Consider the following 19,301-nt stretch of genomic DNA (forward strand, 5'->3'; position numbering starts at 1 on the left):
CATTTTGATCGATATCAGCAGAAACTGGACGCTTTTATTCTTTCCCTTGTGTGTGTAAAAAACACATGAACAAACACGGAAGGCACCACCATCGATATAAAAACGGCAACTGTAACGCAGCAGTATTTCGAATATACGGATTACAGAATACAGAGGGTGATTTCGCAATATGCTTCCAGCACGGACACAAATTTGTAGAAATTCTCTCCCTTGTTCTTTCCTTCACTACTTGTCGCTTAAAAATACTTCAATATGTGCTTTATAATTCATCATTAGTTGAATTCTATAAACGAAGTAAGTGTCACTCAAAAGTGATTTTAAAGCGGAACGCCCAGTTTTCCAAACTTAAACAAATTTTTGACGAGGAAATCTTTTTGCCAGTTTCCTTATTTTCTGAAATTTGATATAGACCATCGTAATCGGTGAGGCGCAAATGTAGCTTCTTTATTAGGACAGGAGATACGAAATTCCGTGCTGCCGCTTTTAAGTATCGTATTAACAAAAAATCAAAATTTGGTAAAAAACGAAAACGGATGATGTTTGTTTTCCGAAATTATTTACCGGGACAATAATGCAGTGCATGTGGTCCCTCCCAGTAATAAAACCACCGTAGATGTCTATACTAAAAAAGTCGCTTAAAAAACTTCTCAAAAAAAGCAATCTGGATTTGCAACCCGGGGAGGAACGCAAGGGAAGCAGTCAAAATGGCTGTCTTCCAGTTCAAGAAGCTAACACAACGTACCAGTGCCTAGAATCTCACGAATCCAGATGTTTTCTGAAAGCCACATGATGTAACAGTTCACGAAGTCTGGCACCCATAGAGTATGAATTGATGACGATTTTTTAGCAAATTTTTAATGGAAAGCATTGGAAAACGATTTGCAAATTGTTACAGTGTAGCGCACAGACCCTTGTCGGTTTGCAAAATCCTACCGTATTCTATATTGTTTTCTATTCCTTAAAATTAATTTGTTATGATCGCTAAGAGAAAGAGCTTTCAAACTTAACGGCTCTAAAAATAAAACATGCACGGTGAGGATGACAATAAATTCATAAAGAAAGTGGAAGCATATTGCAAAATCACCCTCTGTACATGCAATAACGATAACAAAAGTTGTAGTCATGTTTTTCCACAGACCATCTTCTAACTGTTATTGTCATCTGCAGGTTTTTTAGCGGTCGGATCGAACGTTTTGGGATCTTTGATGGGGCAGATGAAATTCGTCGTGGAATTCCTCACTTGTTTGTCATTGTACGCGATGCACTTCGGGATCATAGCCACGAATGTCCGCGTGGTCAAATCCGTCGGATCGAACACCGTCAGGCGCAGAAAATCATCCATCCATTCGCTGAACCCACCTGGTTCATGGTTATCCGGCGCGGTTCCGTCCGGTCCGTTCAGCGGTATCCCAAACTGGCAGTCAAAATTGTATGGGTCACGCGGCTCCGGTTTGGTAGCCCGCATCTTGGCGATCAGCTTCGCTCGACCGTCTTCGTTGCCGTGATCAATGTACAAGGAAACGGCTTTGTCGATGTAGAGGAACTGCAGATTTTCCAGTGGAATCAGGTCTTTGCGGTCCACACAGCCTGTTGGGTAAGTATATAGGGATATAAAGGGATTGCGCGCTAAACTCAGATGCCGCAGTTTCTTCCCACCATCGACAAACATTCCAATGTAACCACGAAGATTATTGCCGGCCAGGTATAAATGAGTCAGCTCCTTTAAACTGTTAAACCAAAACGGCAATTTAATAAACAACATAATCATAATTTAATTGCCCAGACGCAACCAACAAGACGGCGTGGAAATGTTTCAAGTGTAATATTTGTTTTATACATTGGTTCATTGCTTGCTTCATATTTTTTATTTACTACTGGAATAATATTAATTTCTTTCATTGGTATACTACTCCTTTTATACGCCCCTGGTGAACGAAGAAAAAGCTGCATACCGATGACCTTTCCTTAGTTTGCTTGCTTTGGGTAATGAGTATTCTAAGGTAAGTCTGCAGCTTTGAAGTAAAACCTAGAGGTCATAGCCTACACGTACCTATCAAGTGATCCCAGACCAAAATTTAACAGTCCGTTATTGGACAAATCCAGGAGTTGTAAATTATTTAGCCCGGCAAATTCCCCGACCTGTATGCTGACAATGTGATTGCCGGATATATTTAGCCAACGCAGATTACTTAAATCACTGAACATTTTCGGTCCGATAGTCTGGATGAAATTCTCTCCCAGATTCAATTTTTCCAGATAACTAAAACCCGTTAAACTCTTGCCATCCAGATATTTAATCTGGTTCTTTGAGAGATCTAGCCATTTTAATGACGTTTTCGTCACCGCCGGCAGTTGCCGCAAATATTTCAAAATCCATGTTTTGAAATAACCGGATTTGAGGACTAACTGCGAGAGCTTGCTCCGACTCCCATTACCCAGGGTCGTGAATGCCAGCTCGTGCACTTTGGGCGCAGCCTGCATACTTTCCGCGCAGAATTCCATAACCAACACCTCCAGAGAGGGTGTCAGATCCACAAAAAATTCTCTGGTGACTTGCTTGAATTTGTTGCAGCTGATATCCAACGTCCGCAGCACTGGGAAATTGGCTGTCCACGATCCTTTAAACGTCTTTAACCCCGTTTTGGACAAGTCCAATCGCGTCAGCTTCGGGAACGTGAATTCCAGTGGAACCGGCGCCGGATAACTGTTCTCATCGGGTACATCCAAAAGATCACTGTGGAATTTGTTACCCCTGAGAATGAGTTCCTGCAACGTTGCTGTTAAATTGGTGAAGGATTCGGATTTCGGTATAGCCATCATGATATTATCGGAAAGGTCAAGCGTCTCCAGTGGTGACGTCAGATTTTGGAAGATATCGATACGCGCCAGATCCCGGAAGCGGTTCCCACTGAGATCCAGCTTCCGTAGTACAGTGAGTTTACGGAACAATCCGACCTGTTTCGGCACGCCGGTGTTACTCAGATCGAGATCTTGCAAGAACTCAAAGCCCCGAAACATTTCCCCGGCTGAGAAAAACTGGTCGAATTGGTTACCGGCGAAAACTACTTTCCTGGTGGTGTTAATACTCGAAAACGCGGTTACAGCATCTTTTGTAATCTGCAGGTTATTACCGGCCAGATTGACCACGCTGCCGTTATCCACATTCAAATTTTCGATAATTGTCTCGAACAGCTGTTGCTGGACAAATGTCGAAGTGAATGTGTTGTTAACAGCGACAAATGTCTTCAGTAAACTCTTCGTGGTGAACAAGGAGTCCGGAATGCGCGCCATCGAGACAATATTATCGGTAAAGGTCAACGTTTCCAAGTTGGGAAATATGTCCATAAAGTCATTACTCAGTCCCGTGATGGTGTGGTGTGCAAAGGCAAAGAGTTTCATATTCTGCATGGGAATAACCTCTTGGAGATCCACCTGTAATTGGGTAATGCCGGTGGCCATCAGGACAATTTTCTCAATAGTGGCCGGAAGTAATTCCGCATTGAACTGCGTGACGCCGGGTGCCAGCTGGATTTTGAGGGTCCGTATCTGGCTTTCCCGTAGAACGGGGAAATTGATGAGATTGCTAACATTGTACAGATGAAGACTTTTCAGTTGCTTTTGAATCGGACTGAAGACGCCGGATTCTAGCTCGACAATGTCGGTTGAGCTCCATATGAAGAGATTGATGCCTTTGCTGTCCGGCAGGCTAACGTTCTTAATCATAGAGATGAGGTAGTTGAAACGGGTGTTCTCGCATATGATGTCGAATTCATCGTCGCGTGTGCAGTCCAGTTGACAGGAGCGAGCTAGACAAAAAATAAATGTTATCGATGTTTTTATTCATGGGTTTCAGTTACACGTACAAAGTTATATATTCAGACGATACGTACAAAGTTATATTAGTGAGGCGGCGAAACACGCACGAAATCGAAACTGGAAGTAGAGTACATATAGACTCTATATATATCTATAATATACAGTATGTATACAAGGTATACAAGCTATGTATACAAGGTGTGTATACAAGGTATATACAAGGTATATACCGTACAGTATAGCATATACCCACGATTCTGTATATTTTGCTTTGGCTAACGCGATCAGTTTAATTTATTACGGATTTCGATACATACAAAGCTTAATTGCGAACCGGTCAACCATAAAGGGATGTTGGAATATCTACCGGCATAACGGAGTGACTGCGTATCTCAATCAAAACCAAATTAGCAGGATAATCAGGAGAGTTACTATCCTAGATTCAATTAAACACCAATTTCTTAGAAAATTTCGGGTAGCAAAGAAGACTGCTGCTCAGCCGCCTAGTAAACATTTTCTGGGCGCGCTTCCGACTGCGATAACATCGGTAAATTACTTATTTTGAAATTTCTCCCTTTCTCTGAAACCTGTTAACGTGGCTTTGGGTTCGAATGTTGTTTGGGCTATTCAAATCCTGCCAGTTTGCATATATATTTCATATACAAATTAGCCGTATTCAAACAAATCTAACACTTTTTATTGATTATAAATTCACATGTGCACATTAATTTTTTTAACTGGATTACTATACTTCTAATGAAAGTGTATTTTTTATTTAGCACGGTAATCAGACTGGATTTGGCCATGACCAGAATATATTTATATTATATAAAGTACAAAGTACGTACGAGACGTACAAACGTACGTACATTGTACAAAGTGCGTACAAAGTACGTATCTATATGAGTAAATAAAGTACGTAATGTATGAGAACAGGTGAGAGTCGTTCCACTTGTTTTCTGTTTCAGCGTTTAAGTTTGGAGATTATGCGTGGTAATGCTATGTGTATTGTGCACAGTCCCTTCTCGTGTTAATTGCAATTGGGGCAAATTCTTTATTTGATTGTACATACTGACCATGAGTAGCGCTCATTGATGTGCATATTGAAAAATAAATAACATAACTTTATAATAATATAAGCTACATAGAGCGTACTAGCGCTGTAGCGCAGGAAATTTCCGGCGGACAGCTTATGGTTAAGAACTTAGGCCCTTCGTGTAATATAATTAATTACATATCCTTGTAAAATTGTTTTGACAAGGATGACAACAGCAGTCAAATGTCAAAATAGTAGGCTACAGGTGGGGCTTTTGGTGGGGCGGCACAACCGTACTCGATTTTGAAATGAGCAAGAGTGCCGCTGGTGGAGAAATCCTCAATCGAGTGGTAAAAGTATTGTAAAAATGCTGAAATACGATTTCCGTTAGGGGAACGTAAAATACAAAAAACCCACCGTAAATATGTCAAGCTAGCGCCTCAGCTGTAACTAAAAGCTATAAATGTTTGTAGCTTTTAATTGTAACTGACCAGGGCACTACATATTTCCGCCTCCAAATTCAAACAAATCTCATTTTTTGTATAAAGGTAGTAGACTACCGTGGTATATTTAAAAAATTATTTTCATCTGCAAAGGTCGATTAAGCGTGGTCTAACATAAATTAAATGAGTACATAGTACTGCATACTATTATTATGCAGTACGGACTTTACCAGAATAATATTATATTAATTTTGCGGCCACTGGACCAGCCGTGGGCCCTTCCAGGTTTTAAGCACCGACATAACTCCAAAAACGCTTCCGATAGTCCCATCTATACATTTTGAAAACTTCCTAACTAAATGCTTCCTAAATCCTAATAGTTCGTGAGCATATGGGCATACAACACAAACAGCTTGGAAATTAGTTATTGAATTTCTGAAATTTGATAATTCTGCTGCGATGGTCACCGCACACGCGCTGTAGTACGTACGTCGACGCTCGGCATGTGGAAGGATCCACGGGACGGGCAGTGCCCGCAAAAACGATATTGCGGCATAAAATGCAATTACGAGTACTTAATTAATACTACAATCTAATAGTATGTGTACTCTGTACTCAGCCAATTTATGTTAGATCACGCCCAAGTGACCTTTGAAGATGAAACTATTTTTTTAATCATACCACGGTAGTACACTACCTTTTACAAAAAACGAATTTTTTTTTAATTTGGAGGCGGAAGTAGTTCCCTGGTGAGCAAAAACTGTATTGCTGTGTCTGAGTAAACATGCAAAAGAACCAAATTATAAATTCCTTAAAAACTTATATCAGACCGACAAAAACTCACAGGAACGCATTTTTTTTCATTGGAGAGCCTAATGCCACTGCGTTCGAATCGATATGAGCAAAAGGCTACCTGCTATCTAAATAAGTATAGTTAAACAAAAAATATAGTAACCACTACAGGTATTTTGTAAATTTAAAGCTAAACTGATAGACAAAATAGCACAGCGATCCAATATTTGTCAAAAGTTGCGCTTCGGTTTCCCCAGGTGCGTAAAAGTACATAATTTCTTAGTTTTGCGATAAATGAACGATTACTTAAAAAGAACAGAAATACGTACTCTCTGAAAATCCCGAGCTGCCGGCTAAAAGGGCTTCGCTATCGTCATCATCGTCGCCATACAAATTCGGACATAACTTGTCCGCTGCCTCAGTCCACAAAGAGAAATACAAAGATATGATAAAGCACAAATAAAAGCGTCTTCCATGATCTCCACATGGTGAACACGGTATCCCATGTGGATAGTGTTCTGGCTAATTAATCCGCATCTGCTGGATATTTATAATGGCAAATTAGGACTACGTAGATGCATTCACTTTCACTCACAATAAGCAAATTAATACGGGACGATTACTTACACCTAACATGCCGTAATTTACGCGCATTATTGCCAGAATGGAATGATTTACGCGGCATGCTTGTTTTTCGAGGTTCCAACCAGTGAAAAAATAATAACCAGTGTTATAATCTCGTATATCAAGAGTCCGTGCGTTAAAATCACGTTGTGTCAAAGAATGGATGCCCCGAGCGCTTAATGGCTAAAGGGCATCCGCTGTCCATAAGAAAGGCGACTGATAAATTAGAAAACATGTACGGCAAGCAAAAGTGTAGGACTGGCATGTTGGTTGCGAAGCGGATGCGATATTATTGTTCCATAGTTAATTCTTATTAATACACACGAGCAGAGTTTGAGAATAACGATTGCCGTTTTCCTTACAATTAGTTACTTACTTATACTTTCGCTTCCCTTATTTTTCATTAATTGTATTGTACGGAGCGTTCGTATTAATCGTGACGTTTTTCCTGAAAACCGATACTGATTGCATGAGAACTTATTTGCATAATTAGGGAGAATTATCATTTTATGGTCTGGATGAAATTATCTAAACGGTTAAAGGATTTCAAGAGTATACAAAGAAAAGGGCGCATCAACTTATATTACAGTATACCACGCTGTATGATAATCCATATCTGTATGTATAAACATGAATTGCTTGCGATAAAAAAAAAACAGTAAAAAGCAGTTGTGCCGTGCTTTTGTATTAACATCAATTAGCCACCAAACATGTAGCATACCAAGATTTATTATTTGTCAACGCAGGCGTCATGATCTATGGTACAAAATCTAATGATTTAAGTTGTCAACATTGAGACCGTCCGGATTGGGAGGGTTAACGTCGTGTTTCTAGATCCAAGACAGCCACTGATGGCGTCGCTGTTAATGTTTGCATTATTATTCTGCAGATACTCTCGCACAATCAGCATGTACGTCAAGAAAATACCCATTAACTGCAAAATAAAAACCCAATATGAGGAGAAAGGTCACACTTGCCGGATTTTTTATTTGCATGTATACGCTTAACGTACCGAAACGGCAAAACCTTTGTCAATGTTGCAGAAGCCGGCAACTGTCAAACAACATGGCTGTTGTCTCATCGCGTGAATTCTGGCATATGTAACTTGCAGAGCCTCCTGTAATTTGAGCATTTTCCTGATGTCTGCCGTCATCTCCCATGCTCTCCCGTGCGCGATTTTGTCCATGTGGTCATGCAGACTGGCGACTAGGTTGCCAATCTGAATTTCAGCAGTCAATTTTTGATGATATTCATTGTAATGAAAACTGTAAGAGTAAGTGATATGCAGCTACCGGCAAATATTTACGTACCGAGCAGGTGAAGCGCATGGAAAAGTATATCGGAACGGCAATGGTAAGCGAGTACCACATGATGAGAATAGCCGGAAACAGTGGCGCTAGTTTTCTTCGTAGGTGGGAATTCTCGGGCGATATCATATCGAATGTCGGCGTAAAACAAATTATCGTCATGAACATGTTGAGAAAATGCACCGCCAAAATGTTGGAGAAACAAAACTCCAAACTTTCCCACAATTTCTTCACACACTGTAAGATATTATACACCGCCGCAACATCCGGTATTTTCTTGCATGCGTTGTTTGCACCTTCCGTGCATCTACACAAGCTTTCCACAGAAAGAGTGGCTGCAAAGGTCAGCATACAGAACATCGCAATGATAACTTGTTCCATCCAGACAAGCAGACCTTGGCTGATCAGCAAAAGCAGCTCATACAACCAAAACGGCTGACGACGAAACGGCCAGAATCTGGGCCCATCGCGAAGCACACCCGGACTGAGATAGGCGAACTCGGCCTCATGGGTTATAAAGGTCAACACAAACATTACACTACCCGCGCACAGCAGTATTCGTTCCAGTGAGACTATCTGTTTGGATTGTGCAGCACCGGTAGACGTCGCGTAAAGGTCATCCAGTAGCGTGTGGACAGATTGTCGCGCGTTGACGTGCGCTTGAAATCTTTTGCAGCTTCCATAGAACACACATACCGCTGCCCCGCAGAGCACGACCTTGCCAAACCATTTACACTCTCCGAGAAACCAGCGCAGGGTGAATTCATCGGCGGTACAGGCGTTAATTACAACCTGGATTATTTGACGCATGACACACAATGCGATGAATATCGCATATAGAATTTTTAGTATTCGCCTAGCAAAATGGCGGATCTGTTTAGAAGGGGATAGCTGTAGCGGCTGGCAGCTGGATACGGGTGTCAACGTATGCATGATTTGCCAACATAAGCCCAAATCCCAATGTTCTGAAGCTGGTGAGGTCATCGTATACTGTATGTTAAGACAATGTTGATTTCAAGTGTCTTGATTCTACAGGAAGCAGTAAAAAAAGGGCCTTTAAAAGCCGGAAAGCATCAGCTGCAACGCTGAGCAAACACCGGTAATAAAAAAATACATCATTGGATCATTCAATGTCAAGGCTGGCGCGCTCTACACTTTACAGTGCCATGGATTTTCGGTATACGTTTTCAAAAAATATACTCTGTACGTCCATGTTTTATTTTGTGAGGTACGTAATCCATATCCCGCGCAGCTGTATTAACATAGCACGCTGTTTAGTAAAGCATTAAATGTCATGCAGCTCCAAAGAGACATCTGAGCCATTCGCCCCTTAATGGTATTACAGTATGTTCATCTACTTCCACATAAGTTTACCGGCGGTATTACGAAGTACAGCTGATTGTGAGTTACTTCGAAGCTACAGCAGATAGTAGATTCGCAAATTATTATACTTACTTTTATTGCACAATTCTGCATAATACTGAGTTTGTACGGTTTTGTGAAATGACGCTGCTTTGAATGGGTTCTGTCCGGAGTGAAATAAAAAAATTAATGATACTGTAAGCGGAAATATGCTCGAAAGGATGACGATCAACGAAAATACTTACAGATAAGTATTGTGTTCCCTTTTAAGAATTACGGCATTTTCGCTGGCTAGAAAAGCGTCCTTGACAAACGAGAGCTACTTTCTATGACATTACAGAAAATCAGTTGGCGCACCACTACAGCATATCGGGGTTGAAAAAAGCTTTCAAGTAATCTCGTCTGGACTACTGACTGACAAAATCTCAATTTTTCAGACGTTATAACAGTCCCACTTATGCAGATATTCGGCATCGTGGGAATTATGCTTTGCTTCTCTTACAACACAACAACAACGCTCGCTTAACAACACATTGTGCATTGTTAAGTGCATTATCAATTCTAATGAAGATCAAACTGAAGTGACTGAACACGGTAATCAGTGTACATGCAGGTCTTTAATTGTGACCAACCGCGTACATAATCTAAAGTCTACAGAAATTCGTACATATATGTAACAAATCAAATCATCAATAATCGAGTATACAAAAAAAACAAAAGAAACTGTAAAGAATCACAGCGCCAAAAAATTTCATATAAGTTTCAAAAGAAAACGCATTTTTCCCCGAATCAAAGCCATTTTTTACATCTCATCTCTACACATAAAACCACCAGCTTTATAAACCGTACCAAAAGCTGCATCACCTTCTAGATGCCACAATCACGCAGTATAACAACAAACGCAGAAAAACCGTATCGCAAAAACGAAAACGTAATAAAACTTACAAATACGAACTCTCGGTAAAATTCCTCTTGGGAGGCAGCGGCGGCTTGCCGGTCTTGGCGCCATTTTCACCCTCATACCCGTTGATTGACGGCGGGCCATTATCACTGCCGGAAGCGGACTCCTTCCCCACATAATCCCGCCCATCCACCACATCAATGGCCCGCCCCCCGGACGGCGACTGCAGCTGGATCTTGGCCGTGGACGTCAGACTGCTGGTCTTCTCCTCCACGGAGCCCTGCTGCTGCACCACCCCACTCTTCACCGTCGTCTTATACTCTTATCACTGATGGCATCCCCGCTGGACATGCGCACCAACGGCGCCATCCCGGCACTACTCCCCGGGCGTGTCGCGTCACTCCCGGAGGTGTTCTTTCGCCGGGTGGCGGGTAGGGGCGACGGCGCTGTTTTAGGCACCCCGTAGTCCTTCGCCACACCGAACTCCGGGTGCGTGGTAATGGAGATGGACGGGCTGTAGGCCACCGGGTGCACCGTCGGCTCCAGGCCGGCTAATACCGGCGGACTCGGGTCATCGGCGTACTGCGAAATATCCGGGTACAGTTTACTGATCTCGGGGCGTTCCGCTTTGGGGGCGGAGGCGGGTGGTGGTGGAGTTGGTTCAGCCGGGACTGGTCGGGGGGCGGTGGTGTCGGGCGTGGTGGGGAGGTTCTCCGTGCGCCGCGGGATGTTGGGCGGGGCTGGGGCTTTTTTGGTTTTGGCGGGTGCGGTTGATTTCGGGGGTGGTTTAGGACTGGGTGGGCTACAAAAACACGGGATCCTTGTCATTAAGGACGATGCGGGAAAATGAAAAGCGACGCTTACTGGTCGGGCGGGGTGGTAGGACGGGGAGATCCGCCGGATTCCGATCCGCCCGAGAGATCAAGGGAGGAGGTGTCTTTTGCTGATAGAAATTTGGAGTTCGTACTTGTGCTTGGACTAGGATCGAAGTCTGTAAAGAAAAAGGACGAGGTTAAGAAAATTTCAGTTATCTACGTGAAAAATAAAACATTATTAATTTACTGTACTCAATCGCGAATTCTAAAATGGTGATTACCGCAGTATATTTCACAAGTTTCAATATTCATAATCTGGTTAAAAGCGCAGAAATTTATACAAAAAGTAAAATCTACTAATACGATCTAAAACGATTGAACAAAATATCGCAATAAGCAAGATTCTTTAAAAAATTTCCGAAAAAAACTTAATTTCTTATGCTGCCAAAACTTATGCACACAAACAGCTGGGATGAAAGGACGCGAGACTTACCACCAGGGAAGAAATCTTTTTGGTTCGTAATCAATGTTTCTACGATTGCGTGCTGCAAATTTGTAGCTGCCATATCAAATCCCGTCCTGCAAAACAATCCCGTAACCGTGAAATAGTGCAACGTGATATTATTATGCAGATATACAAAGCAGATACCATAGCCACAGAAAAATAAGTACAGCAATGAAATTTTCTAAATCATTAGCATACAAGTTGCGTACGGTGCGTGTTGTAAATAAATACCTATCGGCGTCCGTGTCCCAGAACAAATTGGGCGACATTACAATCGCCAGATTGCTGGGCGTCATTTTATTTCGATCCGATCGACTGGCTACAGCTGCCAAGAACTTCACAAGGTAACTAAAAACAACAATCAATAATAAAGAGTTATCCTTACTACTCATATTAACTAGATTGTTCGCAAAGTGGGCGAAACCGTTCCACTGACTACAAGATATACGCCTCTATGCAAACCTTAAAAAGTCAAGTATGTACGAGTGCATCAACTTGCAGTACTCGTATGTTATTAAAACTCAATTCAACAAACAATAAAATTTAATAAAGGTATTTTCAAAGAACCATTTTAATTGTCCTTATTGAACTGAACCATGACGCCTCTAATCAAATCCACTTTGTTACAAAAATGTATGAAGAAAAGTCATGCATACCCAGTTACCACAAAACATTCACATAAAAAAGTCTGCAGGTGTTATAGCGATTGCTCACCGTCAGAATGGTGTACTGTACATGTAAAACATACAACACATTTGTAATGCCAATACGTATTTCATTCATAAAGGGCAATATTTAACGGTTAACCCCATTTATGTTAACACCAACAATTTTGAAGTTTTTAATACATAACATCTTTTGGCCCTTTTATTATAATGGTAGTTGTAAAAGTAATCTTTACAATAACAAGTTACAACATTAGTACTGCACCTACGAGCATAATAAATATTTTCGTTTTGCGCTAGCCGAGAAGTAATAGGCATCGAAACAGACTGTTTGTTGGCAGCCAAAGCTTACCGAAATTATTCATTGTAGGTTTTGTTGGCATGCTATCTGATCTTGAGTTTAAGCAACTGCATGTAATTAAAAATGTAGTGTAATTAGAATAATATTAAAAAGAATGAAAGTTCTCAAATAAGTCAAATGGCAAGAGTTACCGAATTTTGTTAAAGTTTTCTTGTCATAAGTATGACAGCCTAACTAGTTTTCTCATAGTCAAACACAATGAAACTGGAGATGAACTCATTAGCATTTTATGTCGACAAAGCGTCTTATTTACCGGTTAAAACATGCGCCCACTTGGAATTACATCAGGTGAATAAGTACGTTAATAAGATAGTATCAGCCACTTGACTGTTTTGGTGAGAAATTCCGACTAAACAAATGTTGACGCTCAACTCGGTCGTGGCGACAAAGCGTTACACATACCTTAAGTTGTCGTAATTTTCCGCTGGTAACTTGCTAATAACACGCGTCAGTGCTTTACTGCGCTCATCGGGATCTTCGACCCTATATAACACAAATGATAAGTTTCCAAAAACACTGCCGCTGCCATTTACAAAAGAACTTAACCATCCGGAAAAAAGGTCATTTACATATATTTTCGATAAAAAAAAACCTTACGGGATCCAACTGCCAACACAATATTTCAAAAGTAAAAGGTTATTATGTTATCAATAATTCCACGCAAAAAATCCTTTCCTAATTTTGAATTACACTTATTACAGTACAATCTTATGCGAAAACTTTTCAAGCAAACCAACCGAATATGGGTATATGCGTAGAATGTCAACACCAAATTTTTTACCAAATTACTTTTTACAAAATACAACAAATTAAGGTAAAAGTGACTGTATACTTGATAGCACTCATCCACTCGGAATACAATACCCCACACGTCAGTGGGTCCGGAAGCTCGCGCAAGTATGATTTGAGGGTACTGGCCACATTGTGATGATCCGCTTCGCTGATTACAGTCGACTGCACGGGAGTGTCGTTACCCATATCGAAGACCGCTTTCATCATTTTCACTTTACTCGTACTGCCAGCCACACGGAACAAACCCTGGAAATGGGCAACGATAAAATTAATATGCAATTTAATTACACAACATATAAATCAGACTTCAATCAGCAACGAATTACGAATACAATAATTAATGAAATATCAGAGCTTCAGCATCCGGATAGCCATAGTTAAATGAGCTAAGCATGCGCGTTAAAATGATTAACCCTGAAGATTCCGAACAAACATTACTGTGGAAACATTCTTCCCAATCATTCACCCTATCAAAGACAACATTTTCGGAACGTTCGCTATTTTTAGTGCACGGACTGCATCTCGGACATCTCAATCAATTCAGTTACAAAACCGCTCACAGATACCGGCTCGCTTGTTGCAGCGATTAACCTATCTATTACCCCGAGCGCGATTCATTAATTATCGGCAAATGACATTGGAATCTCCAGCATTTCAACTAATTTTATCGCTAACCAAAATAACCAAAGCGGATGACGAATCAGGTTCATATTCACAGCTGACGGTGAGCATTGAATTGTCCAATTTTTAAATATTTTAATAAATGTCTGCCAGAGCCGGCCAATTGTTATGCAAACTAAATGGCGAATAAAATTACAGTACCATTACTGTACTAAAAATTGTACAATTACTGAAAAGTCAACTAATACAATACAAACCAGCAGAAGCGAAAACATTGAACTAAAATTTAATGCATTTAAAACTGTTTTCCTACCTCTTCGTTTAGCGAATTCTGATAGAGATATACTGCACAGAACTCGAGGACCGATGCAATCTTCCTCCGCGTCCGTCGCAGATCATCACGCAGCACAGTGTGAAACACCGGTCGTACGGTGGTGTCTGCAACAACAACAATAACATGAACACAGCGTTGTGACATCCATATGGACAATAGCGGCCTATGATGCGCCTGACAGCTTCCCGAACAGTCACCAACCGTGAATACTCTGCATTTCCGGCTGTAATGACTCAAATATCCGCAGCGCTTGTCGATGGTAATCGGTTTTCAGTTGAATGTGCTGCAACAACATGGACGACATGCCAAGAGATATGTCGGCCACTCTCTTTCGGGCACTGCTGAATGCAAATTGCCTACCTTCATCAGGATATCCGACATTTCGCCTTCACGGGACATCATCACGAAAATTTCCGTCTTCAGAACATCCTTCAAGATGCAACAATGCAATGCACTTATCAAATCGAACAACTTAAATATCGGCTAATCGCCCCGAAGTATAAAAAGCATGCAGTCTGTATGCAGTGCAAATTTTGTTCAGAAACTATGAACTGTAACACAATATCCCATTCTATCCAGATAAAACAGAAACGTCTTTTGCAGGATCAGAAAACAAATCAAAATCGCTGCGAACTAATAAATATTCAGAATTTACAAAGGAGCATTTCGATTTGCAATTAATATTTAGGATTTAGATGCACTAGAAGTCGTACACTTTGATTTTCAACACAAGTCAGTTGTCGCATATCTTTAATTTGATGTGTAAAGATCTATTATATTAAGTAGCATTTAACCGGTAAGGCACAATTTATTTCATACCTGGCTAATTTTAAACAAAAATTTGTAGGTTTAACTGATTTAAAATTACAAAAACCTTCCAGTTCAGGAAACATACAAACAGTCGTCAAATTTTAGCAAAGCTAATCATCGTTTCCGATTTGCATTATGTTTTTCCAAAGTTTCTTAAAATATTTTATACTGATCAAACTCACTCTCAAGTGTTCAGCTTGTTTGGTAATCTCATCTAGCTCATCCTTCATTTGCTGTATTTTGGCCGCATTGGTTTCCGTCGGGACAGACGATTGCCGTATGGCGCTGTTATATCTACGCGCGAAAAACAAGCCCCCGACCGTATTATTGGCAACACCATCCACAGTCAGTCGCACAGTCTTCCTTACTTGCGCTTTGCAGCATCCATTTCCTCCGATTTATTCTTCAACTCCTTTCTCCGACTGGCAATCTTTTTATACTCGCCCTATGTGCAAAAATAGTCAGTCAGTGTTGCAGTGCGTCTATCGATCGAGGCACGTGTCTAATTGCTGGAACCGCTACTTTTTCTCTACATATCAAGAAACGCACGGACCACGTCTCTCTATCTCTCTTCCTGTCCGATTAGTCAGCCCCATCGACGGATGGCGGAAAACGCAATACTAATGCCGTGTTGACCCGATTGACTACTACTGCGATCATTTTTGCAACATCAACAACAAGTCAATCACAAATCACATCCAAATTAAACAGTATTCAGCGATTTCCTATTCCATAATTATAAGAAATGCAAAACCATTTAGCCGTATAATGCGAAATAATCACTATCATTACGAAAAATTATGTTGCGAACTTACATCACTGACAGAGTGAGCCAGAATTAACATTAGTATTGTTTTGAACAGTTTTTCAGAACTACAACTTACAGAACAGAAACAGACTTGCAGTAAAATGTCTCACAATTTGCAAAATAAGATCTCCTAAACTATAAAAAAAGAAGCGATAATATTCTGATGCTATTAATTATGTGTAATTGTCAGAAACCGTAAGATATGTATTTTAGGATAATATTCCCGATGGAAAAATATATTCTCTGAGCGTATAAAACTAAAGTAGCCGTCGAAAGGAATCGCATAACGCCCGTCGGGAAAATCGGTTCAATAACTTCAATTTAACCTAATATTTGTGCATTTTTGTCGCTAAAAATAAAAGAAAATATTTGCAAAGAAAACATGCACGCTAAATTTCACATTATCACGTTACAAACGCGGAAAACTTAAAGTAAACCCATCAAAATGGCAAAGCAAACGGCGCTTCTATTATCCCCATACCTAGTGAAAACTGTCGCGCATCTGTTTATTGATTTTCGCTATAAAACGGTCCAGTCAAAACATTAAAAATCCGATAAAGCTATCACGTAGGATGAATAATACGAAAATTTGTCATAGTTTCGATCATATTTTTTTATCGAACACGATATCTTTTAACGCCACCATAATTTTAACCTGAGCGAATGCAACGATAAAACAACAGCTAAAATATTTTAAAAGTAATTTTAAGGAATAAGCAAACGGTCAAGCGTAAATAACTGTCTCAAAACAAGCACGAGCACGACAAGAAAAAATCCAATTATTCGGTTAATTAGACTTACGTCAAGGTCTGTAAGGGGCTTGATAACGTGCTCATCCACTTGAACTTCATAGGAAATCTGCTCTTTAGCCAGCAGCTCATCAATTTCCACCAGTGAAGTGAGTAGTTTGCTAGATGAATAGCAAAATGCACAACAAGTAGCAACACAAAAACTCGTTGTGTCTTCGCACAACATGCAACAAAAAGTCATACTTCAGATTATCAGCGTAATGCTCCGATAGCCTCTTGGCCAGGTCTTTGATGGCTTGTGCGAATATATATTCCGGTAGTTTTTTCTGCAAAAAAAACACCAAGAATGAGATGTTACAAAGTTAGATGTCACAAAAAATGCTTCATTTATCACGTGTAAGTTGTAACATCTTTGTCATGAAAATATAGTTTCTAACAGATCTGTATTTTCCAGGAGTCAATCATTAACTCTAACAAAACACATGTGAAAGTGACCGGAAATATGACCGGAAAGTGAAATTCATGTTCCTTTAATGTGTGTGTGCAAAAATGCAGTAAATGCCCTTGTACAGAGTAACAGAAACAGTAATTTTTACCATAACAGACGGGTCGTCAAGCGGTTAGTAGTGCCACAATTCAGGAGTTTTGCTCACGAATTTCAACAGAATTATTCCGTAATATCGCTACAGCACATTTTCTCATATCATTCGGTCAGGTAAAGTCGGAAAACTGATTAAAAGCAATCTACGGTGAGGTTTACAGCAGAAAAATTTGAACTCATACAGGAATAATATGCCAAAGTACAATATATACTGATGATGAGTGTAAAATGAAACAATTTGCAAACAACCACAAACTAGGGAAAGCAAACTGTATATACATTATGCAATACCTATAAATTACGATAAATTAAAATATTAACTATTGTACAAAGTCTGCCATTAACTTTGGGTGCTAATGCAATCCAGCTATTTTAAAATTTTGATATCATAATCTTTCTACTATTATTATGATTAAGATATCATAAAACAAGAACTATGGCCAATTAGATACTGCTACAAATTGCAACAGCAATGGATCAATGCCTTTTATCAAGGAGAAAGTGTGATTATTAAAATGTTTAGCCGATGTAATAATAATGTAATTGGCCTTAATGCTTGCAGTGGGTTTCCGCACAGCTTAACGGAAAAAATCAAATTAGCTCAAAGACATAAAAGCCCCAAGTTAAAACGCTGCCAGCCACCAGGAAGCCGTCTGTACACATCAATAGGATACGTAGGGAGCAAATTTGCGCGTCGATCGATCAACTGTTTTTACGAGCACACTCACTGCCACTGCGCATCTCGCCATCACACACATCCCGCGAAAAACTTCAACCCCACCACACTCTCCCCCACTCAAACACCGCACACACAACACTCCACACTGCAGAGCCTAATTTCCATTTGATAAAATACACAATAAATATTCCACCGAAAAAAACAAAAACGCCTAAACCAGCACAAATACGCTAGACGCACGTGCAGAGCGATTACAATCAAATTATTACCCAGCGCGATTACGGAGCCCAATTCCAAACTGCCAAAGGCCATTGCAGTGTTTACATTTACTGATACTTTTTTACTTCTATGAAAATCACTAATGATTTTTTTCTGCTCGTACCTGGCGTTTTTGCGCATCCCCGGCGGCGTAGTTGGGAATGCCTTCTTTCAGTTTTTTCATGTACGTCTGACATGTTTCCTGCATGGCCAGCAGAATGGTATTACACTCCTCCACATCTTTGTCCAGCAGCTCGCTTTTTTCGCCCCTAAACGTGCAAACCGATAAATCCCCCTCGGACGCAAACATAAACCGCATAATTATGCTATTATCACACCTTCCCAGACCCAGCTGAACCATGCGGTTCAGTTCCATCCGCAAGCGTCGATTCATGGTGGAAATTGATTACGAATTACGATACGAACACACAACAATCCAATAAATCCAAATTATCTGGTACAGGAATAAAAATAGCCCAAAGGGGCTAAGGACACCATCAAAATCAAACTATCGATTGCGGGATGGCGCGCTGGCAAGTTTAAACAAACGATTTTTGATACATTACGATAAAATCCGTAGCGATCACTTCTGTGCAAAGACCAGCGACGATAACACGCTCCATCGGCACAGTACGAGAAACTTTTCCCTGTATGACGCTACTGGACAATTTCACGCGCTACACTGCAATCAGATCGCCTTGTTGTGTGAAAATAGGTCAGAAAACACAGCTACCGAATTCATTTTTCGGCAATAGGTGATATGATTATGCATTTATGCTTGGTATCAAAGAATAGACGACAATCAAGTGGAAAATGAGGCAAAGTCGGCCCGACGCACAACCAATGATCATGTTCGCACAGACCGTATGTTTGGATGGTTGATTTTTTCATTTGCATACACCGCAACCGAGAATGAGCAACACCCGGCCAGCATACCTTCCCTGTACTAGGCCTCGTGATATAGGTTGTTAGTAACTTGTTACTGTCGGTACTTCTGCCCTTTAAATCTGCAGAACGTATAC

At 40.5% G+C, this 19,301-nt stretch overlaps 2 protein-coding genes across 2 annotated transcripts; both read right to left on the reverse strand.

Annotated features, from left to right (window-relative positions):
- Positions 1-24: 24 nt before the first annotated feature.
- Positions 25-6,800, reverse strand: LOC129583199 (chaoptin-like). The gene is made up of 3 exons (XM_055474890.1): positions 6,417-6,800; positions 2,051-3,806; positions 25-1,727 (listed from the first exon to the last, which is right to left on the reverse strand). Exons 2-3 carry the CDS (start codon positions 3,721-3,723, stop codon positions 1,145-1,147), a joined length of 2,256 nt encoding a protein of 751 aa, XP_055330865.1. The 5' UTR covers positions 3,724-3,806; positions 6,417-6,800; the 3' UTR covers positions 25-1,144.
- A 3,184-nt stretch (positions 6,801-9,984) lies between these two features.
- Positions 9,985-19,204, reverse strand: LOC129583213 (rho GTPase-activating protein 17-like). The gene is made up of 15 exons (XM_055474911.1): positions 18,618-19,204; positions 18,404-18,548; positions 16,985-17,067; positions 16,794-16,902; positions 15,553-15,629; positions 15,367-15,478; positions 14,735-14,803; positions 14,576-14,657; positions 14,354-14,478; positions 13,460-13,665; positions 13,030-13,110; positions 11,833-11,949; positions 11,590-11,675; positions 11,146-11,272; positions 9,985-11,083 (listed from the first exon to the last, which is right to left on the reverse strand). Exons 1-15 carry the CDS (start codon positions 18,671-18,673, stop codon positions 10,585-10,587), a joined length of 1,974 nt encoding a protein of 657 aa, XP_055330886.1. The 5' UTR covers positions 18,674-19,204; the 3' UTR covers positions 9,985-10,584.
- Between the last annotated feature and the right edge of the window lie 97 nt (positions 19,205-19,301).

The sequence above is a fragment of the Paramacrobiotus metropolitanus genome, unplaced genomic scaffold (assembly GCF_019649055.1).
Source record: "Paramacrobiotus metropolitanus isolate TYO unplaced genomic scaffold, Prichtersi_v1.0 Parri_scaffold0000010, whole genome shotgun sequence".
Lineage (NCBI taxonomy): Eukaryota > Metazoa > Tardigrada > Eutardigrada > Parachela > Macrobiotidae > Paramacrobiotus > Paramacrobiotus metropolitanus.

Bases quoted from the DNA above. Each gene is read 5' to 3' on its own strand.
- LOC129583199 (XM_055474890.1), bottom strand. From the start codon at position 3,723: ATGATTAAGAACGTTAGCCTGCCGGACAGCAAAGGCATCAATCTCTTC. The intron at 1,728-2,050 runs GTACGTGTAGGC...TTGGTTTAACAG, and splicing joins GGTCTGGGATCACTTGATAG to TTTAAAGGAGCTGACTCATT.
- LOC129583213 (XM_055474911.1), bottom strand. From the start codon at position 18,673: ATGAATCGACGCTTGCGGATGGAACTGAACCGCATGGTTCAGCTGGGT. The intron at 14,658-14,734 runs GTAGGCAATTTG...ATGTTGTTGCAG, and splicing joins TGTCGGATATCCTGATGAAG to CACATTCAACTGAAAACCGA. The intron at 11,950-13,029 runs GTATGTGTAACG...TGTTGTTTTTAG, and splicing joins GAAAATTACGACAACTTAAG to TTACCTTGTGAAGTTCTTGG.